Here is a 24560-nt window from a genome sequence, read left to right on the forward strand (position 1 = left end):
ATATATAAAACTCTGGGACAGTGCGATGCCTATCTATTATATAAAACTCTCAGAGACAGTGCGATGCCTATCTAATATATAAAACTCTGAGACAGTGCGATGCCTATCTAATATATAAAACTCTGAGACAGTGCGATGCCTATCTAATATATAAAACTCTGAGACAGTGCGATGCCTATCTAATATATAAAACTCTGGGAGAGAGATCCAAGATGGCTGATGATTAGCAGCTCGGGCACGTACCTCCCAGTGAAAGAGCAAAGAACAAGAGGATGCCACACTTTCAGATGAATATTTGTTGCTCACGGACCAGGAGATTCCCAGTGGAGGAGCCCCACGGGTCGCCAGGGCGACTCTTGTGGCCGGCGTGGTGGTTTTGCTGGTGCCTTAGCACGCCAGTTCTTGGTGCAGAGTCCGGAGATTCCCGGGCAGAAAAGCACCATCAATCTTAACACCACTGTTTTGGCCGGCACAGTGGATGGCTCAGATCTCGGCGCAGGGAATCAACAAGTTGGACGTCAGAGACCCAGTTAGAAAGCCGGTAATTATAAAGACGACAGACGGACAAATATATAATGAAGGGAAGAAACCAGCGTAAAAAGGTAGAGAATACTCAAAATCAGAATGCCTCTCCCTCTACAGGGGATTGCAATTCCTCATCAGTAACAGAACAAGGCTTAATAGATTACACGTGTGTTCCAATAACAGAAGCAGGTTTCAAAACGTGGGTGATAAGAAACTTCTGTGAATTAAAAGAACTTGTTCTAACCCAATGCAAAGAAACTAAGAACCTTGAAAAAAAGTTTGACGAACTGTTAACGAGAATGGACAATTGAGAGAAGAATATAAGTGAATTGATGGAGCTGAAAAACACAACACGAGAACTTCGCGAAGCATGCACAAGTTTAAACAATCGAATTGATCAAGCAGAAGGAAGGACATCAGAAGTCGAGGATCAGCTCAGTGAAATGAAACGAAAAGACAAGAATGCAGAAAAAAGGATGAAAAGGAATGAGCAAAGTCTCCAGGAAATATGGGACTATGTGAAAAGACCTAATTTACGTTTGATAGGTGTACCTGAATGTGATGAAGAGAATGAATCCAGGTTGGAAAATACTCTTCAGGATATCATTCAGGAAAACTTTCCCAACCTGGCAAGGCAGGGTAATATTCAACTCCAGGTAATACAGAGAACACCACAAAGATATTCTTCAAGAAGACCAACCCCAAGGCACATAATCGCCAGATTTATTAGGGTTGAAATGAAGGAGAAAATACTAAGGGCAGCCAGAGAGAAAGGTCAGGTTACCCATAAAGGGAAACCTATCAGACTTACAGCAGATCTCTCAGCAGAAACCCTACAAGCCAGAAAGAGTGGGGACCAATATTTAACATCCTTAAAGAAAAGAACTTTCAACCCAGAATTTCCTATCCAGCCAAACTAAACTTTATGAGCGAAGGAAAAATTAAATCTTTTGCGAACAAACAAGTACTTAGAGAGTTCACCACCACCAGGCCTGCTTTACAAGAGCTTCTGAAAGAAGCACTATACATATAAAGGAACAACCAATATCAGCCTTTCCAAAAATATATCAAAAAGCAAAGAACTTTAACACAATAAAAAATTTACATCAACTAATGGGCAAAACAGCCAGCTAGCATCAAACACTGGTATTAAACCTATATATATTTTAATTGGATAAAAAGCCAAAACCCATCGGTATGCTGCATCCGGGCCCATCTTACATGCAACAATACACAAAGACTCAGAGAGAAGGAGGAAGATTTACCAATCGAACAGAGAGTAAAAATAAACTAATAAACAAAAAGCAGGAGATGCAATTCTCGCCTCTGATAAAGTAGACTTTAAAGCAACAAAGATCAAAAGAGGCGAGGAATGACATTACATAATGGCAAAAGGATCAATGTAACAAGAAGAGCTAACGATTCTATAGATCAACGAGATAGAAAATTAACAAGGATATTCAGAACTTGAACTCAGACCCGGAACAAGTAAACTTAATAAACATTTATAGAACTCTCCACTTCAAATACACAAAACATACATTACCACCTCACACCTATTCCAACGGTGACTATATAATTGGAAGTAAATCACTCCTCAGTAATCGCATAGCATTTCATAGGTTTAAATTAAATATTGGTTGGCTGTTTGTTTGTTATCTTCTTCCCTTATTCCTTCCTGACTACATCATTAAGTATAATTATCAGTATAAAAGAGCTTTTAAAAAAAAAAAAAAAAAAAAAAAACTCTGAGACACTGTGATGCCTATCTAATATATAAAACTCTGAGACAGTGCGATGCCTATCTAATATATAAAACTCTGAGACAGTGCGATGCCTATCTAATATATAAAACTCTCAGAGACAGTGCGATGCCTATCTAATATATAAAACTCTCAGAGACAGTGCGATGCCTATCTAATATATAAAACCCTGAGACAGTGCGATGCCTATCTAATATATAAAACTCTGAGACAGTGCGATGCCTATCTAATATATAAAACTCTCAGAGACAGTCCGATGCCTATCTAATATATAAAACTCAGAGACAGTGCGATGCCTATCTAATATATAAAACTCAGAGACAGTGCGATGCCTATCTAATATATAAAACTCTCAGAGACAGTGCGATACCTATCTAATATGTAAAATTCTCAGAGACAGTCCGATGCCTATCTAATATATAAAACTCAGAGACAGTGCGATGCCTATCTAATATATAAAACTCTCAGAGACAGTGCGATGCCTATCTAATATATAAAACTCTGAGACAGTGCGATGCCTATCTAATATATAAAACTCTCGGAGACGGTGTGATGCCTATCTAATATATAAAACTCTCGGAGACGGTGCGATGCCTATCTAATATATAGAGCTCTCAGAGACAGTGCGATGCCTATCTAATATATAAAACTCTCAGAGACGGTGCGATGCCTATCTAATATATAAAACTCTCAGAGACAGTGCGATGCCTATCTAATATATAAAACTCTCAGAGACAGTGCGATGCCTATCTAATATATAAAACTCTCAGAGACAGTGCGATGCCTATCTAATATATAAAACTCTGAGACAGTGCGATGCCTATCTAATATATAAAACTCTCAGAGACAGTGCGATGCCTATCTAATATATAAAACTCTGAGACAGTGCGATGCCGATCTCATATATAAAACTCTGAGACAGTGCGATGCCTATCTAATATATAAAACTCAGAGACAGTGCGATGCCTATCTAATATATAAAACTCTCAGAGACAGTGCGATACCTATCTAATATGTAAAATTCTCAGAGACAGTCCGATGCCTATCTAATATATAAAACTCAGAGACAGTGCGATGCCTATCTAATATACAAAACTCTCAGAGACAGTGCGATGCCTATCTAATATATAAAACTCAGAGACAGTGCGATGCCTATCTAATATATAAAACTCTGAGACAGTGCGATGCCTATCTAATATATAAAACTCTCAGAGACAGTCCGATGCCTATCTAATATATAAAACTCAGAGACAGTGCGATGCCTATCTAATATATAAAACTCAGAGACAGTGCGATGCCTATCTAATATATAAAACTCTCCGAGACAGTGCGATACCTATCTAATATGTAAAATTCTCAGAGACAGTCCGATGCCTATCTAATATATAAAACTCAGAGACAGTGCGATGCCTATCTAATATATAAAACTCTCAGAGACAGTGCGATGCCTATCTAATATATAAAACTCTCAGAGACAGTGCGATGCCTATCTAATATATAAAACTCTCAGAGACAGTGCGATGCCTATCTAATATAAAAAACTCTAGGAGACGGTGCAATGCCTATTTAATATATAAAACTCTCAGAGACAGTGCGATGCCTATCTAATATATAAAACTCTCAGAGACAGTGCGATGCCTATCTAATATATAAAACTCTCAGACAGTGCGATGCCTATCTAATATATAAAACTCTCAGAGACAGTGCGATGCCTATCTAATATATAAAACTCTCAGAGACAGTGCGATGCCTATCTAATATATAAAACTCTCAGAGACAGTCTGATGCCTATCTAATATATAAAACTCAGAGACAGTGCGATGCCTATCTAATATATAAAACTCTGAGACAGTGCGATGCCTATCTAATATATAAAACTCTCAGAGACAGTGCGATGCCTATCTAATATATAAAACTCTCAGAGACAGTGCGAAGCCTATCTAATGTATAAAACTCTCAGAGACAGTGCGATGCCTATCTAATATATAAAACTCTCAGAGACAGTCCGATGCCTATCTAATATATAAAACTCAGAGACAGTGCGATGCCTATCTAATATATAAAACTCTCAGAGACAGTGCGATGCCTATCTAATATATAAAACTCTGAGACAGTGTGATGCCTATCTAATATAAAAAACTCTAGGAGACGGTGCAATGCCTATCTAATATATAAAACTCTCGGAGACGGTGCAATGCCTATCTAATATATAAAACTCTCGGAGACGGTGTGATGCCTATCTAATATATAGAGCTCTCAGAGACGGTGCGATGCCTATCTAATATATAAAACTCTCAGAGACAGTGCGATGCCTATCTAATATATAAAACTCTCAGAGACGGTGCGATGCCTATCTAATATATAAAACTCTCAGAGACAGTGCGATGCCTATCTAATATATAAAACTCTCAGAGACAGTGCGATGCCTATCTAATATATAAAACTCTCAGAGACAGTGCGATGCCTATCTAATATATAAAACTCAGAGACAGTGCGATGCCTATCTAATATATAAAACTCTCAGAGACAGTGCGATGCCTATCTAATATATAAAACTCTGAGACAGTGCGATGCCTATCTAATATATAAAACTCTGAGACAGTGCGATGCCTATCTAATATATAAAACTCTCAGAGACAGTGCGATGCCTATCTAATATATAAAACTCTGAGACAGTGCGATGCCTATCTAATATATAAAACTCTGAGACAGTGCGATGCCTATCTAATATATAAAACTCTCAGAGACAGTGCGATGCCTATCTAATATATAAAACTCTGAGACAGTGTGATGCCTATCTAATATAAAAAACTCTAGGAGACGGTGCAATGCCTATCTAATATATAAAACTCTCGGAGACGGTGCGATGCCTATCTAATATATAAAACTCTCGGAGACGGTGTGATGCCTATCTAATATATAGAGCTCTCAGAGACAGTGCGATGCCTATCTAATATATAAAACTCTCAGAGACAGTGCGATGCCTATCTAATATATAAAACTCTCAGAGACAGTGCGATGCCTCTCTAATATATAAAACTCTCAGAGACAGTGCGATGCCTCTCTAATATATAAAACTCTCAGAGACAGTGCGATGCCTATCTAATATATAAAACTCTCAGAGACAGTGCGATGCCTATCTAATATATAAAACTCTGAGACAGTGCGATGCCTATCTAATATATAGAGCTCTCAGAGACAGTGCGATGCCTATCTAATATATAAAACTCTGAGACAGTGCGATGCCTATCTAATATATAAAACTCTGAGACAGTGCGATGCCTATCTAATATATAAAACTCTGAGACAGTGCGATGCCTATCTAATATAAAAAACTCTAGGAGACGGTGCAATGCCTATCTAATATATAAAACTCTCGGAGACGGTGTGATGCCTATCTAATATATAGAACTCTATGAGACAGTGTGGGGTCTATCTAATATATAAAACTCTAGGAGACAGTGTGGGGTCTATCTAATATATAAAACTCTAGGAGACAGTGTGGGGTCTATCTAATATATAAAATCTGTGACACAGTGTGGGGCCTATCTAATATATAGAACTCTATGACACAGTGTGGGGTCTATCTAATATATAAAACTCTAGGAGACAGTGTGGGGTCTATCTAATATATAAAATCTGTGACACAGTGTGGGGCCTATCTAATATATAGAACTCTATGAGACAGTGTGATGCCTATCTGATATATTAAACTCTAAGCTTGGAAGAATTCACCTCTACCCACATGACTCCTCTAGTTCGCACTGGTCTGTCTTTCCCAGTTCGGGTGCTTGATTGCCAGAGGCACTACAAAGACATACAATACAGCAGGATCACTTCCCTAATCTCGGTTCCACTGTTGGCCTAGGAATCTGACCTGTAACCTATACGTACTTTCCCTCAATCTTTACACATTGAAGCCCTTCGAGGTATTCAAAGCCAACAGCAAAAATGCTGCTGTCATGGCTTTTCAAATCACAAGCGAGAGCCTCCGTATAAAAATGAGGTGCAGTTCATCACCCTAGAGCTGCTGTGTTAGGGGTCTCGACTGGCCGCTTGAATCATGCTCAAGTCCTGTCAGCCCAGGGCTTTTGACATTCTCATGCTCTGAGACCAGTTGAAGAGTCAACTGTATATGACTCCAACTACAAGGTAAAGATACAGGCAAAACTAACCCATACTGTTAGAGGAAAGCCACAGCGGGTTGAGAAACCACTGGTTTGAACACAGCAAGAAAGCTGATGAAATGCACACTGCCACTACCACAGAGAGCTTCAGCAAGGAAAACACCCAGCCTTACTGCACCACATGAGTACTGCGCTGTATTGGGTCTGGTTTTTAAATTTCTGCACTCTGACTTAACTCTCAGCAGTCCTGGAGGAAGCCAATCCAACTGTCCCCTGTCAAAACTCCCTCGACAGGAATCCCCTGGACATGCAGAGCTGAAGCCAGTCACACCACCTTCTGCTGGAGCCCAGGCCGGCCTGGACCCCCCTAGGATCTCTGGAGAAAGACCTCATGGATTCCCAGCACCTGAGCTCACTGGTCGCCTCCTGCTGGTGACTTGGGGAGTGGAGGAAGCGAGAACCCGAGCACAGTGATGAGTGGGCACCGACCTGTCCCGCACAAAAGCACCAGGACCGTCTGAGGGAGACAGCTGTCAACGTTACTTACCTAGATCTACAAACAGATGCTTCTCTCCCATGTTATTCTTCACAACTAGAAATGAAAGGCCAGGACGGCTTTGCTCAGCTGAACCCAGCCTCTCCAGTTTCTTTGAATTCAATGTCCAGCTTTCTTCTACAGCCTTTTCTGTGAACATTTTGTTAAAAGAAAATCCTTGTTTTGTAGATGCTTCAGAAAAATGGGGAAATCCGTGGCCTCCTGTCTCTGGAGCACTATCATCATCTTCACTGCCAAGGAAGTAAAAAGCAGGCTGCAAAATCTTTCTCAAAAAATTACCTAAGGAGAAAAGGTATTATGATTCCCCTGATTCTTCTTTCCACACACCGTATCTTAAGGTCTAGCCATGAATCCACATGTGACAATTTGACACAGAAAACCATTTTTTGATTACTGGTTTCAAACCCAAGTTGCTATAAAGTGTTACATGCCACTCCTGATACTTCCTTCCTCTTACAAAATCTTTCACCTTTTCAATTCCACTGACTTGGGAGCCTGGTGTCAGAGGTAAACAAATCATTTTAGAAGGGACAGTTAATTTGAGAAGATGTGTCAATGCTGCTGGTATGGGCCTGAGCCTAACAGGCCATCACCAAGAAAACGCTACTTACTAACACATCCTGAGAGGACTTATCTTCACATTCAATGATTTAAGAATGAAGGGCTCTGGTGCCCTTACGGGATTGTAAAAATAATAATAATAATAATGAAGAATGAAGGTTTACATGAGGAAATTGCTGCCGAGCTAACAGAAGCACTGAGGAAATCTTGGAGAGTCAGGGTGCTGGCAAATTTCTCACAAGCTTATTTTCTCTCCTTTAACTTCCACGACATGCTCAGCAAACCCTGGCTGTCACAGCCATCAGCCCCCAAGGCTGCTGCTCCTACCTCTGCCTCAAACTGGGCACAAAATGAACTACAGCCTCGGAGCTAACGTCCACAACTAAAGCAATTCAATACAATTACTGTACTTCAACATTTATTCTAAGAACTCGGAGTAATAGTAGTCCTATCTGTACCATGAAAAGTTGGTTATAAATTCCGGACCTTCCTCAAACTTGCACATATTATTTATAACATAGAATCAAATAATAATTTGGCTATTAAGTTGCTTCATGTATAATAATACTCAAGAAATGCAATACTATAAAAAAAAATTAACCTGTAGAACCGTTACTGTTTAGATTCATTCTTCACTTTACTTACCAGAAAGGCTTGGGCCCTTACATTATAACAAATGCATGCTCTAAATTCAAAATTTTCTTTCTTCACATTAGATTTAGTCATTTCCCTACTCAGCCAGATGCGGTGGCTCAAGCCTGTAATCTCAGCACTTTGGGAAGCTGAGCTGGGCGGATCACTTGAGGTCAGGAGTTCGAGATCAGCCTGGCCAACATGGCAAAACCCCGTCTCTACAAAAAATACAAAAATTAGCTGGGCGTAGTGCCGGGCACCTGTAGTCCCAGCTACTTGGAGGCTGAGGCACGAGAATTGCTTGAACCTGGGAGGCGGAGGTTGCAGTGAGCCGAGATCATGGCACTGCACTGCACTCCAGCCTGGGTGACAGAGTGAGACTCCGTCTCACACACACAAAAAAAACCAACAAACAAAAAAAATGACTTCCCTACTCAAAGAAACAAATCCAATTTCTTATAAAGCACTAAACATCAAAACGAAAGCAAAAGCGTTTGGTCCTTGCAGTGGTATGTCCGTAAAGGCATGGATTACTTCTGGAATGAGGGAGGAAAAAGTAAACACCAAACGAAAAGAAATTACAACATATCAAAGGACAACAAAGCAATATAGACATAAACTGATAAAGCTAATTTTCCTGAAAACTTAGCACTGCAGCTACTTGACTCAGGACAATGACAGAAGAGAGTGCGTGTTTGCAGGACCGGTGGCAATGGCAGTGCTGGGGAGGCCACAGGCCCTGGAACCCTGGCCCGGAGCGGCCATGGCCAGGACCACGACATGATGACAGTCACCAGCATCAACACTAACACACTGGCCCCAGCAAACCACACTGCTTCCTACTTCCCGTCCAGCTTTTTATTGCCTCCAACCCCGACGAGGACAGGAACTATCTTATTTGCTGGAAATAACTCAAAAGACTAGTCAGTCACAGAAATTTCAGGTTATGACAGCAAACTGGCAAATAAGTATTTTAGGCAGATCAAGATCCATGATCTCTTACATTTAACTGAATTCTCTTTTCTGAAAGGCTGACAACAGCAACTAGAAATGTCATCAAAAGACAGAGTGAGGGAAAAAAACAAGGAAAAATTGTGAATTACTTCATATTCTCTGCACCTCTGGCTCTGGCAGTTCCTAATTCTCAGGGAAAGGGTCTGAGGTGACAGCCCAGGTACAAGGTCTGATCACGTCTCTCTAGCCACACTAGACCATTCACTGTCCCCAGATTAGCACGCACGCTTATCTCCATAGTTTTGCTTCTGCTGGTAAAGCCTTTCTGACCTTTGACTATACAATGAAATATTCAAAGCCCAGATGAATGCCATCTGGTTTCAGAAGATACTTGTAGCAGAAACTGCTGCTACCTCACAAATTTCTATTCTCGAGAGAGATCCAAGATGGCTGATCACTAGCAGCTTGGGCACGTAGCTCCCAGTGAAAGCGCAGAGAACTAGAGGACGCCACACTTTCAGACGAATATTTGTTGCTCACGGACCAGGAGATTCCCAGCAGAGGAGCCCCACGGGTTGCCAGGGCGACTCTTGTGGCTGGCGTGGTGGTTTTGCTGGCGCCTTAGCGCGCCAGTTTGTGGTGCAGAGTCCGGAGATTCCCGGGCAGAAAAGCACCATCAATCTTAACACAACTGTTTTGGCCGGCACAGTGGATGGCTCAGATTTTGGCGCTGAGAATCAACAAGTTGGATGTCTGCTCAGAGACCTAGTTAGAAAGTCGGTATTACAAAGACGACAGACAGATAAATATATAATGAAGGGAAGAAACCAGCGTAAAAAGGCAGAGAATACTCAAAATCAGAATGCCTCTCCCTCTACAGGGGATCGCAATTCCTCATCAGTAACAGAACAAGGCTTAATAAATTACGAGTGTGTTCCAATAACAGAAGCAGGTTTCAAAACGTGGGTGATAAGAAACTTCTGTGAATTAAAAGAACTTGTTCTAACCCAACGCAAAGAAACTAAGAACCTTGAAAAAAGGTTTGACGAAATGTTAACGAGAATGGACAATTTAGAGAAGAATATAAGTGAATTGATGGAGCTGAAAAACACAACACGAGAACTTCGCGAAGCATGCACAAGTTTAAACAGTCGAATTGATCAAGTAGAAGAAAGGATATCAGAAGTCGAGAACCAGCTCAGTGAAATGAAACGAAAAGACAAGAATGCAGAAAAAAGGATGAAAAGGAATGAGCAAAGTCTCCAGGAAATATGGGACTATGTGAAAAGACCTAATTTACGTTTGATAGGTGTACCTGAATGTGATGAAGAGAATGAATCCAGGTTGGAAAATACTCTTCAGGATATCATTCAGGAAAACTTTCCCAACCTGGCAAGGCAGGGTAATATTCAACTCCAGGTAATACAGAGAACACCACAAAGATATTCTTCAAGAAGACCAACCCCAAGGCACATAATTGCCAGATTTATTAGGGTTGAAATGAAGGAGAAAATACTAAGGGCAGCCAGAGAGAAAGGTCAGGTTACCCATAAAGGGAAACCTATCAGACTTACAGCAGATCTCTCAGCAGAAACCCTACAAGTCAGAAAAGAGTGGGGACCAATATTTAATATCCTTAAAGAAAAGAACTTTCAACCCAGAATTTCATATCCAGCCAAACTAAGCTTTATAATTGAAGGAAAAATTAAATCTTTTGCGAACAAACAAGTACTTAGAGAGTTCACCACCACCAGGCCTGCTTTACAAGAGCTTCTGAAAGAAGCACTATACATATAAAAGAACAACCAATATCAGCCTTTCCAAAAATATATCAAAAAGAAAAGAGCATTCACACAATGAAAAATTTACACCAACTAATAGGCAAAACAGCCAGCTAGCATCAAATGCCAGTATTAAACTTATATATATTCTAATTGGATAAAAAGCCAAACCCATCGGTATGCTGCATCCAGACCCATCTCACATGCAACGATACACAAAGACTCAAAACAAAGAGAAGGAGGAAGATTTATCAACCAACCAGAGAGTAAAAATAAACAAATAAACAAAAAGCAGGAGATGCAATTTTCACCTCCGATAAAGTAGACTTTAAAGCAACAAAGAGCAAAAGAGGCAAAGAAGGACATTATATAATGGCAAAAGGATCAATGTAACAAGAAGAGCTAACGATTTTATAGATCAACGAGACAGAAAATTAACAAGGACATTCAGGACTTGAACTCAGACCCGGAACAAGTAAACTTAATAAATATTTATAGAACTCTCCACTTCAAATACACAAAACATACATTACCACCTCACACCTATTCCAAAAGTGACTACATAATTCGAAGTAAATTACTCCTCAGTAATCGCATAGCATTTCATAGGTTTTAAATGAAATATTGATTGGCTGCTTGTTTGTTATTTTCTTCCCTTATTCCTTCCTGTCTACATCAAGTATAATTATTGGTATAAAAGAGGTTTTCAATACCCATTACTAAACTGCATTCTAGCCTGGGCAAGAAAGCAATACTCCCATTCTCTCTCTCTCTTTCTCTTCCTTTTTCTTCCTCTTTTTCATTTTTTTTCTTTCTTTCTTTCTTTCAAAAAATAAAAATAAAAATAAAAATTTCTATTCTCCTCTTCTCCCTGACCAAGAGATTCTTAGCTTTCAGCCTGAAGCCAGTAGTCAAAGAGCAGGCAATGACCAGTAAACGGCAAGCAAAGAAATAGCTTCTTTGGTCCCTGTCTCCACACCCTGACAGGAGCATCTCCTCACTCTTCATGCATTCATTCAGAAGGGATTTATTCAGACACACTGAGCATGAAGGCCATGGACGGTAGAAAGGCAGCAACCACAGGGACTGGAGTCAGAGGCAGCTCAGATTCAGGTATGGCTTTGCCATCTGCCAGTTCTGTGACTTCCGTCAAATCTAAACCTTCACATTCCCCAGCTGCTTAACAGGGATAATAACAGCACCTACCTTTTGGAGTTGCTGTAAGGAGTAAACGAGAAAATGAAATTAAGGGGTTAGCACAGTACCTGGCACATGTAACTGCTTAAAAGCCTTGGTTGTGCAGCCCTGGGACAAGTCCCTAAAGGTATTTATTAATACCTTCTGAATGAATGCATGAGTGGTAAGGAGGACCAGGTGAACAGACCAGGTGAATCTGCAGGCACATCGATTTACACAGCAGCATCAGAAAGTGTGAAGGCCCAAGCACTAGAGAAAATGTGGCCCACACTAGGAGCTGAATGAAAAGGGCAGGGTGGTGGGAGATGAGGCTGCCGATGTGCATTTATTATCACTATTGTTATTCTTATAGTGACAATATTAGTAATATTATTGATAATGATATTTTTATTATGTGCTAAGCTCTGGAAATATAAGAGTGAATAAGAAATAGTCCCTGCCCTAGAGAAACATTAAGTAAAATAGAGGAAGTGACAAAGAAAACAGGAAATGACCTCAGGAAGTGGTCAATGCTTTGACACAGTAAGCCCTGGATGTTCTCTGCAACCCAGAGGTACACTAACCTAAGTAAGGCTTAGGGTTTGAGATGTGACAGAGACAGCGTTTCACATGGCTTGATGTCTACACAGAGTCTTAACAGGCCAGGCCAATCTGGAGGCACACGATTTAGATAGACAGCAGCATCAAAAAATTAAAAGGCCCAAGGACTAGAGGAAATGGGGCCCAGGGCAGGAGGTGAATGCAAGGAGCAGGGTGGCAGGAGATAAGTCTGGCGCACAGCGGGCTTAAGGCATCCACGCTTTTGCCCGAAGGCAGGGAATAATCACTGCAGGGTTTGAGGCGCACAGGGAGCAGAATCAGCTCACTCTAGCCAGCTGACTGGCTAAGCAGGGTTAGAGGCACAGAGAGGGCATGGATGACACCAACGTGTCTACTTGGGTAACTGTGACACCACTCACTGACAACCACATCACGGAGAAGATGAGACTCTGGGGAAGGATGAGGAACTCAGCGCAGGACACACTGAGTTGGAAGCATCTGTACAGGGAGTTTTTGGAGGCAGGTGACTGGATGGGTCTGGCATCTAGAACAATCTGGGCTGAAGATAAAGATTTGAGAGTCATAACATAGATGCACACCAAAGCCATGAAGGTGGCTGATCAAGGGTGAGGACGGAGTGGGAAGAGGGTCAAAGATGGACTCTACCATTACCAGTATCTAAGGGATTGTGAGAAAACATTTTAAATGGACCATTTTCAAGGCATGATAAATCTAAGTATTCGCAGGCAGCTGCAAAGGTAACAAACCACACAGTTCACGCACCTAGAGTCACAATAAGTGAACAGAATGTAGAGGGGGGGTCCGCCCATAAAAAGGAAGAAAGTTTTGTTATTGGGAAATAGAAACTTAAGTGGGGACGGAGATGGGGTGTAACCTTATAAGGGGGATAATGAAACTTAGGCAACGTAACCCCATAGTACTCGACCAATGAGTAACTGGGGGAGGGACTTGCACGCTAGGAGATAAATTACATGCTGTAACTGTCCCAGCTGTGCCTGCCTACCAGACACCCAATCATTATTAAGAGTCTCACTTCACTGTTCTTCGTGCCTCTAAGTCCATTCTTTGGGTTTGTACGGGTGTGTTCCTCACAGAATGAAGGGGAGAGACTGAGAAGGAACGTCCAGCTGAGCTAACGAGAAACAGGCAGGTGATGAGAGCCTTGTGAACACAGTATGCTGGGTCTCTGCGGCCACATTCCCGTAATCCAGCAATCAGGTTCCCGACTTTGATGCCAGTGCTTTAGTGACTATGTCCATGGCTTTTACTCTAGGTGGCTGTGAAACTCTAAGGCACCAGCAGCTCTGAACCAAATTACCTGTTACCTGAGCTTCAGTCAATCACCTGCTGTTCAGACCCTTGCCCTACCCCTGCTTTGATAAGCACTCAGGATTTGGCTTCTATTCAGACCTTCATCTTGGTGTTCCCATTCTGCCTACGTGTTTCTCCTTTGAACTGACTTTGTTTTACACCTTGGCCTGTATCTCTAAATGCCCAGGCCTGAGACAAATAATCTGGTTTCACTTTCAGACTTGTACATCTAGAATTCTCCCAACCCTAAAGCTCAGCCTGGAACAATAAACAAACCGCCTCTGATACAACCTGGGACTGAAGCCCCAAAGCAAGGCTGAAGCAAAGGTCAGAAATCCAGATACAAGATACTGCAGATAAGGCTTGAAATGGAAAGACCTCTCATGAACTTTCCATGAAACTGAAATAAATCCTGCTGGAGCAGAAACCAGTTCCAGACATGGATGGATATCCCAGTATCTATGATTAGAGGGGCTAACGCCAAAGATGTCCTGAATAGGTTGATGTGCCTAGAACAGATAGATAGGTCTAAAGCTAAGGGAACACCTTGAAAACATGAAGAATCACATTGCATTTTTTAGAATAAGTTAATGACCATAAACTTTGGTAAGTATGCACCAAATTTTAAGAGAAATAAGAACATATGAGTTTTGAATACAACTCTATGATTTTTAAAAAGCAGTGTACTTACCAACATGAATATTATCTTTAAATGCCACATCACGGAGCTGAAATATTAAATGCCGGCTGAATTTTTCATCAGTGCTAGAATCCAAGTTCAAAACATCTTCAGCTGAGCAATTAACACCGTATAACTCTTGAAGAGCTTGACACGCATACTAAAAAACACAAGTAAAATGCAAATAATTTTTTTTTTTGAGACAGGGTCTCACTCTGTTGCCTAGGCTGGATTGCAATGGTGTGATCTTGGCTCACTGAAATGGTCTGCCGCCTGGGTTCAAGCAATCATCGTGCCTCAGCATCCCAAGTAGCTGGGACTACAGGCATGCACCACCATGCTCAGCTAATTTTTGTATTTTTAGTACAGACAGGGTTTCATCAAGTTGGCCAGGCTGGTCTCAAACTCCTAGCCTCAAGCGATCCTCCCACCTTGGCTTCCCAAAGTGCTGGGATTGCCGGCATGAGCCACTGCAGCCGGCCCACGTTGCATTTTTTAGGGTAAGTTAATGACCATAAAACTTGGTAAGTATGCACAAAATTTTAAGAGAAATAAGAACATAAGGGTTTTGATTACAACTCCATGATTTTTAAAAAGCAGGCCTTAATTTCCTCATTTAGAAAGGGACAAGATAAAATAATTTCCAAAATTCCTGCAAGCTCGAAAATTCTGATACTATTTGTAGTCAGTTTTCTTGAAGTTCATCTCAGTACCCAATTTTTACAGTAAAGATTATTTTTCCTGGCTTTTACCAAAGTCAGCTATTTATAGTGGAAGTCAGATAATTAATACATAATTTTAAAATATGGAAAATTTCCAAACTGACATCTTTTTCAAAGCATTTTTTAAACTGACAGTAATATAGCAAATTATATGAACATAAATTAAACTTTCCTTTCTTTTCAGTTTACTCATATTAGTAATATTAAAAAATCAAAGTCAAAAGGAAGAGTAGCAAGAAAAAGAACAGATACAGGACCTACATATTATGTAGGCTGAATTCACTGAATGAATAAGCCAATGAAGAGATGAGAAATAAGGAAAACTTGACTCTGCCATTTACCTCAATGAGTAATGCAACCATCTTTTTCCCATCAGCTCCTGGATTGGCAGGTTTGTTAAATTCCAAATCAAAATAAAGCTTGCACACAGCATTTTCAGGAATAACTTCATAGCAGTGTAAGAGATTTTTTCTAAATTGAATAATTCAACATTGTTAGATTGATATCTTAGACCTTTATTAACTGATTGATTGAGACCAAGTCAGCTCTGTTGCCCATAGGTTTATGGCTCGTAGTATCAAGGGTTTCCATCAAGCAAAATGTAACAATTATATCCTGTAACATTATTTAACAGGAAAATGCAGTCGATCTTACATATTATTTATTCATAGATGATTTTGATATTGTGTAACACCTCTATATTTGTTTTTAGTGTTAACCATGAAACAGATTTTCAAAGAAAATCTGAACATTCTTTGAAAAAAGAAGGTTCTTTTCAGGATTCCATATTCTTGGGATTCCATGAATTTTCCATGAGAATTTTAAAATTCTGTGTTTTCATTGCAAGATAATATTTTAAAAATTGTTTTAAAAAATCTGAATCACTTTGATAAGCTCTCAAAGCTCATGTTTGCAGTTACATTCTTGCCGGCATTAAAAGGAATGACTTTGACATGGGTAAAACAGGAAGAGATGCTGACTTAATTTGCAAATGGTAATTTGGGCTAAGTGACGTTCAGATGGCATCCTATACAAATTAAGGGCTTGTAGTAATTTGAAGAGGGAGAAGTTATGGGAAAATTGTATCATCAGGGTGCACAGGTAGTGGAGGAACTGAATGAACACACACACACACACACACACACCCTTGTAGAAGTCAGTACCATATTTACATTGCAAGATGAGACTGAGTTTCAGCAAAACATCTGTCACATTATCTTAATGATTTTAATTCAACTCTAATTGGTATTGCATGTATATAAACATAAATAAATCCAGTATCATATTTGAAGCTACTTAGCAACATTTGAATAAAAGTATTTTAAGTTAATGTAGGGCATGCATAGCAATTTACTCTCCTTTTCCATAAATTACACAAGTCTGAGAAATACTTGAATAGATTACTCAGTTAAAATAAAGCTAATAGTCTGGGCACAGTGGCTCATGCCTGTAATCCCAGCACTTTGGGAGGCCCAAGTGGGTGGATCACCTGAGGCCAGGAGTTCAAGACCAGCCTGGACAACATGGTGAAACCCCATCTCTACCAAAAATATAAAAATGAGACGGTCATGGTGGCAGGCGCCTGTAATCCCAGCTACTTGGGAGGCTGAGGCAGGAGAATCACTCGAACCTTGGAAGTGGTGGTTGCAGTGAGCAGAGACCGTGCCATTGCACTCCAGTCTGCGCAACAAGAGTGAAACTCCATCACAAAAATATAAAAAATAAATAAATAACACTAATAACAATTTAGTAATAATAAAGTCAAGATAAAGCAGATATTTCTTTATTACTAGGTCAATAACATAAATATTCCTTTATGATTAATGGTATAATTTAATACCTGTTTGCAAAAGAGAAATTTCAAAACTCCCTTTGGGTACACACATATATTCGTGTATGTGATTATTTTCTCCCAGCACCTGGTGAGATACTCCAGCATTGCTACGGCAAGAAAACTCCAGAATTCAATTCTAACAGCAGAGGAGCAACTAATCGTGTGGTCAAGAACTGTGGAAGCCAATTCAGCCTGAACTAATTTCACCAAAATTACTAGGCAAAGGAAATGGAACTCTAGCTTAATGTGTGGTTCTGCTGCATGCTACCTACCTGGATTTATAGTAAAACCAAAGTTCAGCATAGGTTGTCACAAGGTAAATACGCTGTCCATCTCCCACTTTGCATTCCAAAGCAAATACATGAACATCCTACATAAATCAAAAAAGAATTCAGAAAAATTCACAAAATGCAAACCTAAATTCAACTGTAGCTGCTGAATATTCACAAAGAATTTTTCATTCAAGTCCTCAGAAACTGGAATTTGAACATCTATATTATTACAAACAAGACAAATAGTCACTAGGTTTATGCCATTCAAAATCTATTTTATACCTATTTTTAGTCATTCACATAAAAGGTGAAAACAATTAGAATAGGCAGACCAGAGAAAAAAGGAGAAAAAAACACTCTGAAAAATACTACTCTAGTTTGACTCCCTATGACAGTTTGATTTCTTAGTTTATGAAATTAAACTTACTTTTCAGAACTACTTATTATTATAAATGATTTGGGCTAAAATTAATTAGTAAATTCCCTAGTATGTATGTAGAAACTTTTTTTTTTTTTTTTTTTTTTGAGACAGAGTCTCACTCTGTCGCTCAGGCTAGAGTGCAGTGGTGCAATCTCGGCTCACTGCAACCTCCACCTCCATCAAGTGATTCTCCTGCCTCGGCCTCCCAAGTAGCTGGGATTACAGGTGCCTGCCACCACACCTGACTAATTTTTTGTAATTTTAGTAAAGATAAGGTTTCACCATGTTGGCCAGGCTGGTCTCAAACTCCTGACCTCAAATGATCCACCTGCCTCAGCCTCCCAAAATGCTAAGATTACAGGCACTCAGTCACTGTGCCCGGTCAGAACAATTTTTTTAAAGGTTTAGTACTGTGGTAGTGGCTTAAATATAATTGTTCATGCCTCCTGCCATAAAGTTTCTTCTAATAGAGGAATACATCCACCAGTTCTTTTGTTTCCTCTTAGCTAAAGGTAGCTGCTGAGCGTATTTTTCTTTTCATGTGTGAAAAATCACAGGACTCACTTGTTTAACCCTAATAAAAATATTTTTGAAATAAAAGTTATAGACTGATTAGCAAGTCCAGCAAGCATACACCCTATCTATATATTTTTAAATTTCCAGTTTAAATGAATCTGTTGGTATTTTAATTTCTGCTGCTTGAATTAGGTTTACACAAAATGACTAAGAAAGGCATTTCTTAAACCATTCTGATGAGATTTGAGTAAGTATATCCTTACTAGAGAAAGAGAGTCCTTTTTTTTTTTTTTTTTTTTTTAAGATGGGGTTTCACCATGTTGGTCTGGCTGGTCTTAAACTCCCGACCTCAGGTGATCCGCCCGCCTTGGCCTCCAAAGTGCTTGGATTACAAGCGTGAGCCACCGCGCCCAGCAAGAAAGAGTCCTTCTAAAACTTCTAGCACTTGGAGATTTACACAGCATCAGTGATCAGACTCAGTACATTTATGCTATCATATATGCATCTGATTTTTCTTTCGTATTTCTTTTTTTTATTTTATTTTTGTGAGATGGAGTCTCTCTCTGTTGCCCAGCCTGGAGTGCAGCGGCATCATCTCGGCTCACTGCAGCCTCCACTTCCCGGGTTCAAGAGATTGTCCAGCCTCAGCCTCCCAAGTGGCTGGGACTACAGGCACATGCTACCATGCCCAGCTAATTTTTGTATTTTTAGTAGGGACAGGGTTTCACCATGTTGGCCAGGATGGTCTGGATCTCTTGACCTTGTGATCTGCCCTCCTCGGCCTCCCAAAGTGTTGGGATTACAGGGGTGAGCCACCGCACCCAGCCTTCATATTTCTTTATATTCTTTACGGTGCCCAAGAAAAAAAGAATGTGTAATATACTTGCTTGATTTAGTGATTTTTATTTTTGAACATCACGTTCTTTGAAAGGCTGACACTTCTTTCTCCTACTTGCTTAATGTGTTGAAATAAATATGGTTCCCCTCCCTCTAAGCAAAAGCTTCATTTAAATGTCATTACAATTTTAAAAACCTAATTGGCACTGGATGTGTCACTCTTTTTCATCACTAATATAAATTAAATGGTTAATGATTCACAGGGATAGTTTTCCGAAATCATGTGACATTAAGATTGCCATTAAATTCTCTTGGTAGAATAATACATGGCCTGAAATGAAGACAAATAATAGATTTTTTTTTAAAGAACTGAAATTATAATGAAGAAGAAGAAAGAAGAAGAGGAGGAGGAGGAGGAGGAAATTACCTCTTTACAGCTTTTAACAAAATTAAAAGCTTGAGTTTGTCGATGAAATAGTTTCCAAATGGAGGGTGGTTCTTCTGGCTTGGACAATCTTGGCCTATACACTGAGGACAGTGGTTTCCTCTCATAATGAGATGCTCGCTCTTCAATTTGCTTCAGTTTTGCTTCCCATTTTCTGTTCATTGGTTCAGAAGTATGGAGAGAATAAATCCTATCCCACGTTATATTTCTATCAGTTACTACTAAAATAAACAATAAACAAAAAAAAGCCATTAATTTCTTTGCTTAGAATATATTTTGTTTGATAAAGTTTCAAAACTCATTTCCTGACACTTATTTCCTTGTTTATTCTTTGCATGAAGTTTTAACACAGAATGAGAGCAAGGCTAGTTATCAGAATTCTTAGATCCTGGTTCTTCATTTAATGGTATTAGGACCTTGGACAGGTTAATGAAGCTCTCTGAATCTTAATCAACTGAAAAATGGGAATCAATATCATCTTGAGTACTTTATATACTTACTGTGAAGATAAATGTGATTAAAGACACATGCAAATGTTCTCTAAATTACAGAGCCTCATGTAAATATATGTACTTTTTGTATCATTATGGGTTTGCTTTTATTTTTTTGAGATGGGGTTTCACCATATTGGTCAGGCTGGTCTCGAACTCTTGACCTCAGGTGATCCACCCGCCTCAGCCTCCCAAAGTGCTGGGATTACAGGCGTGAGCCACCACGCCTGGCCCATTTTGGTTTTTATTATAACCATTTTATTGTATCACGTGCTATGACCTTGTCCACCATTCTTGTGCTATTATTTCTCAGTGTAAAATTCATTTCTAGACACTAATGTAAAGCTCTTAGTTCCCTTTTCCTCTGTTTCTGTCCATTTCACCTCTTCTCTCTCAACACAACTTTCAGTTTGGAATATGAATGCAAATTACAATATTGGCTAGTTTTGGATGTCTGTAGTAATGGATGATTTTTCTTTCTATATAATACCTCCATGTCAGCCATGCCAAAGTCAGGGGCCAGGCAATACTTTTCCAATTTGGGATGATAATTCATTTACAAAAGAAAAAAAATAGGTTTTTAGAAGAGTGGGGAAACTTACACTGCAGATTAAAAACAGCCAAATCAGCCCAAACCCCTTACCATTCTTCCCATGAAGAAATGGTACCTGAACTCACTCTCACACTGACACTCAGCTTGGCCATATGACTTGTCTTGGGCCAACATGACGTTGACAAAAGTGAAGCAAGCAGAGGTTTAACAAGTGCCTTTGCAGCAGACTTGGTTATCCTTGAGTCCTGCCCTGAGATTGCCAGGCCATAACTCTAGCCTCATAGAGGATAAAAGGCCACAAGGAAAAGAACCAAGGAATTGTGGCTGACAGCCGGCATAAGCAGTCCAATAGGTGAGTTGGGCCATTCTGGACATCTAGCCATCATCTGAGTTCAATGCATTAGTAAGCTTGAGCGAGTCCCAGAGAGACCTACCAAATTGCCCAGCCAACCCACAGACGTATGAGAAAAAATAAATTTGGTTGTTTTGTCTTTTTCACACCAGTAAGTTTGGGGCTAGTTTTGACACAGAAATAGTTCCTCTCTTCATTAATATCATCTTTGTCATAATTTACCTATGTGGAAATAGATATATTAGGGTGTTTTTTAAGTGAAATAATAATACGTACTAAATCATTTAAGGGTAAAATCATATTTGCCTTTGGTAACATGTTTGTGCTTATTAAGTTGATAAACACTGTCTTGAATTTTAGCAGAAAACTTCGTAGCAACACAAACTCATTGGCAAATGAATACTCCCTGGAAGGAAAACCAGAATCTCCCTAAAAGATTAAGAGAGGGTAGGCTGGGCGCAGTGGCTCATGCCTGTAATTCTAGCACGTTGGGAGGCCAAGCCGGGTGGATCACCTGAGGTCAGGAGTTTGAGACCAGCCTGACCAATATGGTAAAACCCCATCTCTACTAAAAATACAAAAATTAGCCAGGCATGGTGGTGGGCGCCTGTAGTCCCAATTACTCAGGGGACTGAGACAGGAGAACTGCTTGAACCTGGGAGGCGGAGGTTGCAGTGAGCTAAGATCATGCCACTGCACTCCAGCCTGGGCGACAGAGCAAGACTCCGTCTCAAAAAAAAAAAAAAAAAAAAAAAGAGAGAGAGGATAGAACATCATGACCTTGTTAGAAAAAAAAAAGGCGTATTATCCACAGATTTCAAATTTGACATCAATCACAACAGACCTAAGAAAGATTATTCTCTCAGTTATACCTAATCCACATAAAAACTATAAATTATAAACTAGGAAACAGAAATATAATTCTAAATATATTCATGTAAATTTCATAACAGATATGCTTAGGAAAACTATCAATTCACTGGATTGAGGAGATACAAAGTGATATGGCTTGTCAATACAAACTTGTCAATACAAAGTGATATGGCGCCTTATTGCTAGATTCTGAGTATTCAGTTACTTTGATCTGCTTCACATACGGATAAAAATCTACTACACTTAGATAAACCTAATTGAGAAACTGGCTTTCTATTATGAAACTAACTTTTAACAAAGTTCATTGATTAATAGTGAAGAAAATAAATACAGAATGCAATCACATCTGCATCCAGCTAGTATCTAACCAGTAACTGACTACAAATGACTATGTGGGTGTTCACACTTAGGGACACTGAAATTTTATCAGGAAAAATTGTTTTGATTTTGTAAAAATCTTGGTAGGACCATGGGAGTATGTCATACATGAACATCACGGAATCACAGTGAAAAAACAGTTTAAGACTCACTGAACTAGGGAAACCATGAGCGTCAACAGAAGAAGAAAGAGAAGTTCAGTATATATCATGCCCCTTCATGTCTACACAGCTTGAAAATTTTAACAGATGGGTGAGCATCAGAAGACAACTGGGGCTTTGTCTAGACCGGCAAGAGGGTTGAATTACAAAAAGCAAATGAAATGGAGAACAGGAAGGCATCTGGCATTGTGGTTTGAGACTATCACATTCCTCATCCCTCCCCTCTGGGGGAATGTGTCACCATATTAGAAATGCTTTTAATTTCCAGTGGTGAAAGAGTGTTGTCTTTTACATCATTGTATATCAAAGCTCCTTTCCACCCAGGGACTGAATTATTTTTAGTAATAGTTTCCAAGTTCCAAAGGAAAACATTTATTTATTTTAAAAGATTGGGCTCCAAGAGTTTCTATTATTTACTTCTTAACATTGCACACAATGTTTTTTAACCATGTTTTATTATTAAGCATGTTTGATACCGATTTTTCAACTGAAGGTGGTTGAGCTAGAAATCTAAAGGCTATGTTAGTCCTTTTCAGGTAACTACAGTGGGAGAAGAGGCAACAGGGATGGAAGAGGAGAGATGGCACAGACCTAAGTAGCCCCAGCTGCCCTGCATTTATGCCCAGACTTGCCCAGCTGTAACACTTGATGGCCTGGATCCCAGGAGAAGCTGAAGGAGTGGGGCGGGCGCATGCTTCATATTTACTGGTTTTTGGGGGGACATGAAGCCGGCCTGGCCATGGTTCTTCCTAGCCTAGTCCTCCCAGTTTCGTTTCTTTTCTTTTTTTTTGAGATGGAGTTTTGCTCCTGTTGCCCAGGCTGGAGTACAGTGGTGCAGTCCCGGCTCACTGCAACCTTTACCTCCCAGATTCAAGCGATTCTCCTCTCTCAGCCCCCGAGCAGCTGGGATCATAGGCACCCGTCACCATGCCCAGCTAGTTTTATTAGTAAAGATGGGGTTTCATCATATTGGTCAGGCTGGTCTCGAATTCCTGACCTCAGGTGATCTTCCTGCCTCAGCCTCCCAAAGAGCTGGGATTACAGGCGTGAGCCACCATGCCCGGCCCTCCCAGTTTCTTTCTTTCTCTTTCTCTCTCCTTCTTTCCTTCCCTCCTTCCTTCCTCCCTTCTTTCCCGGCTTCCTCTTGTCCTTCTCCCCTTCCTTCCTTCCTTCCTCCCTCCCTCCCTCCTTTTCTTTTTTTTCTCATCACTAGTCAATTCCTCTTCCCCAATTCCGACTTCTCTCTCTACCCTGAAATTAGATTATCAGTATTTTGTGTTTTCTACCAATACTCTAGTTGTACTATTTAGTAATATTTTGGTGTTTTACAATGTTTTCTTAATATAATCCCTTTTCTAGCCTCTTGGAATGCATTCATACTATGTGCTAAAGTATTTATTATAAAGTATGTAATCAAAAAGCATTTACAAAAATATTATTCTGTAAGTTCACTTTCTGGACGAATAACACCTTAAGAAATTAAGTATAAGTGACTGGATTTTCTTTTTTCTCCCACTTCAGTCACTTTGCTTTTTTATGCTTGAGCAGAAGTAACTCATTTTAAATTTCCCAAAATTCTCTTGTAAGGGGTAAGAAAACACACAGCGATATATTGTGCTTTTCCAGTTCTTTTCTACCCTCCCCACAGGATCTCCCAACCAAACAGCATCACTGCCAGACCAATCACCCTTAAAACCATTTTCATCACTTTTCACAGGGATAATGATTCATAGCAACATTCAACTCACACAGGTAAACTAACCTCATGAAATCTAAACTCCCTTCCAGAATCTGGCCCTAAATCATTTACCTATTTCATTTCTTACTCTTCCACCACCTCACCAAATGAGTTGATAATGAACTCTCCTTTCTCCTGAACCACTCCAGAAACCCCCCTGGCTCACATTTCTCTCACCTGGAATGTCCATCACCTGGAATGCCCCGCATCGCCTTTCCCAAATTATTTCCCTTCAAGGCCTAGATCAAGTTGTCACCTCTGGGATACCTCTGTAAAGAGAAATTACTGTGTTCAGCCAGAAGACATTGCCTCCAGCCTA

The 24560-nt window shown here is 39.9% G+C and overlaps 1 protein-coding gene across 5 annotated transcripts in view; it reads right to left on the reverse strand.

Annotated features, from left to right (window-relative positions):
- Positions 1–24560, reverse strand: part of PRIMPOL (primase and DNA directed polymerase) — a 49594-nt gene that overhangs the window by 22817 nt on the left and 2217 nt on the right. For 3 of the 5 annotated variants that reach the window (XM_064369822.1, XM_064369824.1, XM_064369831.1), the window contains exons 2-7: positions 24419–24510; positions 19678–19916; positions 17477–17574; positions 15712–15841; positions 14661–14808; positions 6963–7250 (exon numbers count right to left, since the gene is read on the reverse strand). In XM_064369822.1, the coding sequence (XP_064225892.1) occupies positions 6963–7250; positions 14661–14808; positions 15712–15841; positions 17477–17574; positions 19678–19916; positions 24419–24431 (916 nt within the window). In that variant the 5' untranslated portion in view covers positions 24432–24510. The remainder of the gene's footprint in view (positions 1–6962; positions 7251–14660; positions 14809–15711; positions 15842–17476; positions 17575–19677; positions 19917–24418; positions 24511–24560) is intronic. The other 2 variants (XM_064369832.1, XM_064369826.1) reach the window with 2 other exon arrangements.

The sequence above is a fragment of the Aotus nancymaae genome, unplaced genomic scaffold (genome assembly GCF_030222135.1).
Source record: "Aotus nancymaae isolate 86718 unplaced genomic scaffold, 86718_ANA_hifiasm-v0.15.2.pri h1tg000006l, whole genome shotgun sequence".
In the NCBI taxonomy this organism is placed as follows: domain Eukaryota; kingdom Metazoa; phylum Chordata; class Mammalia; order Primates; family Aotidae; genus Aotus; species Aotus nancymaae.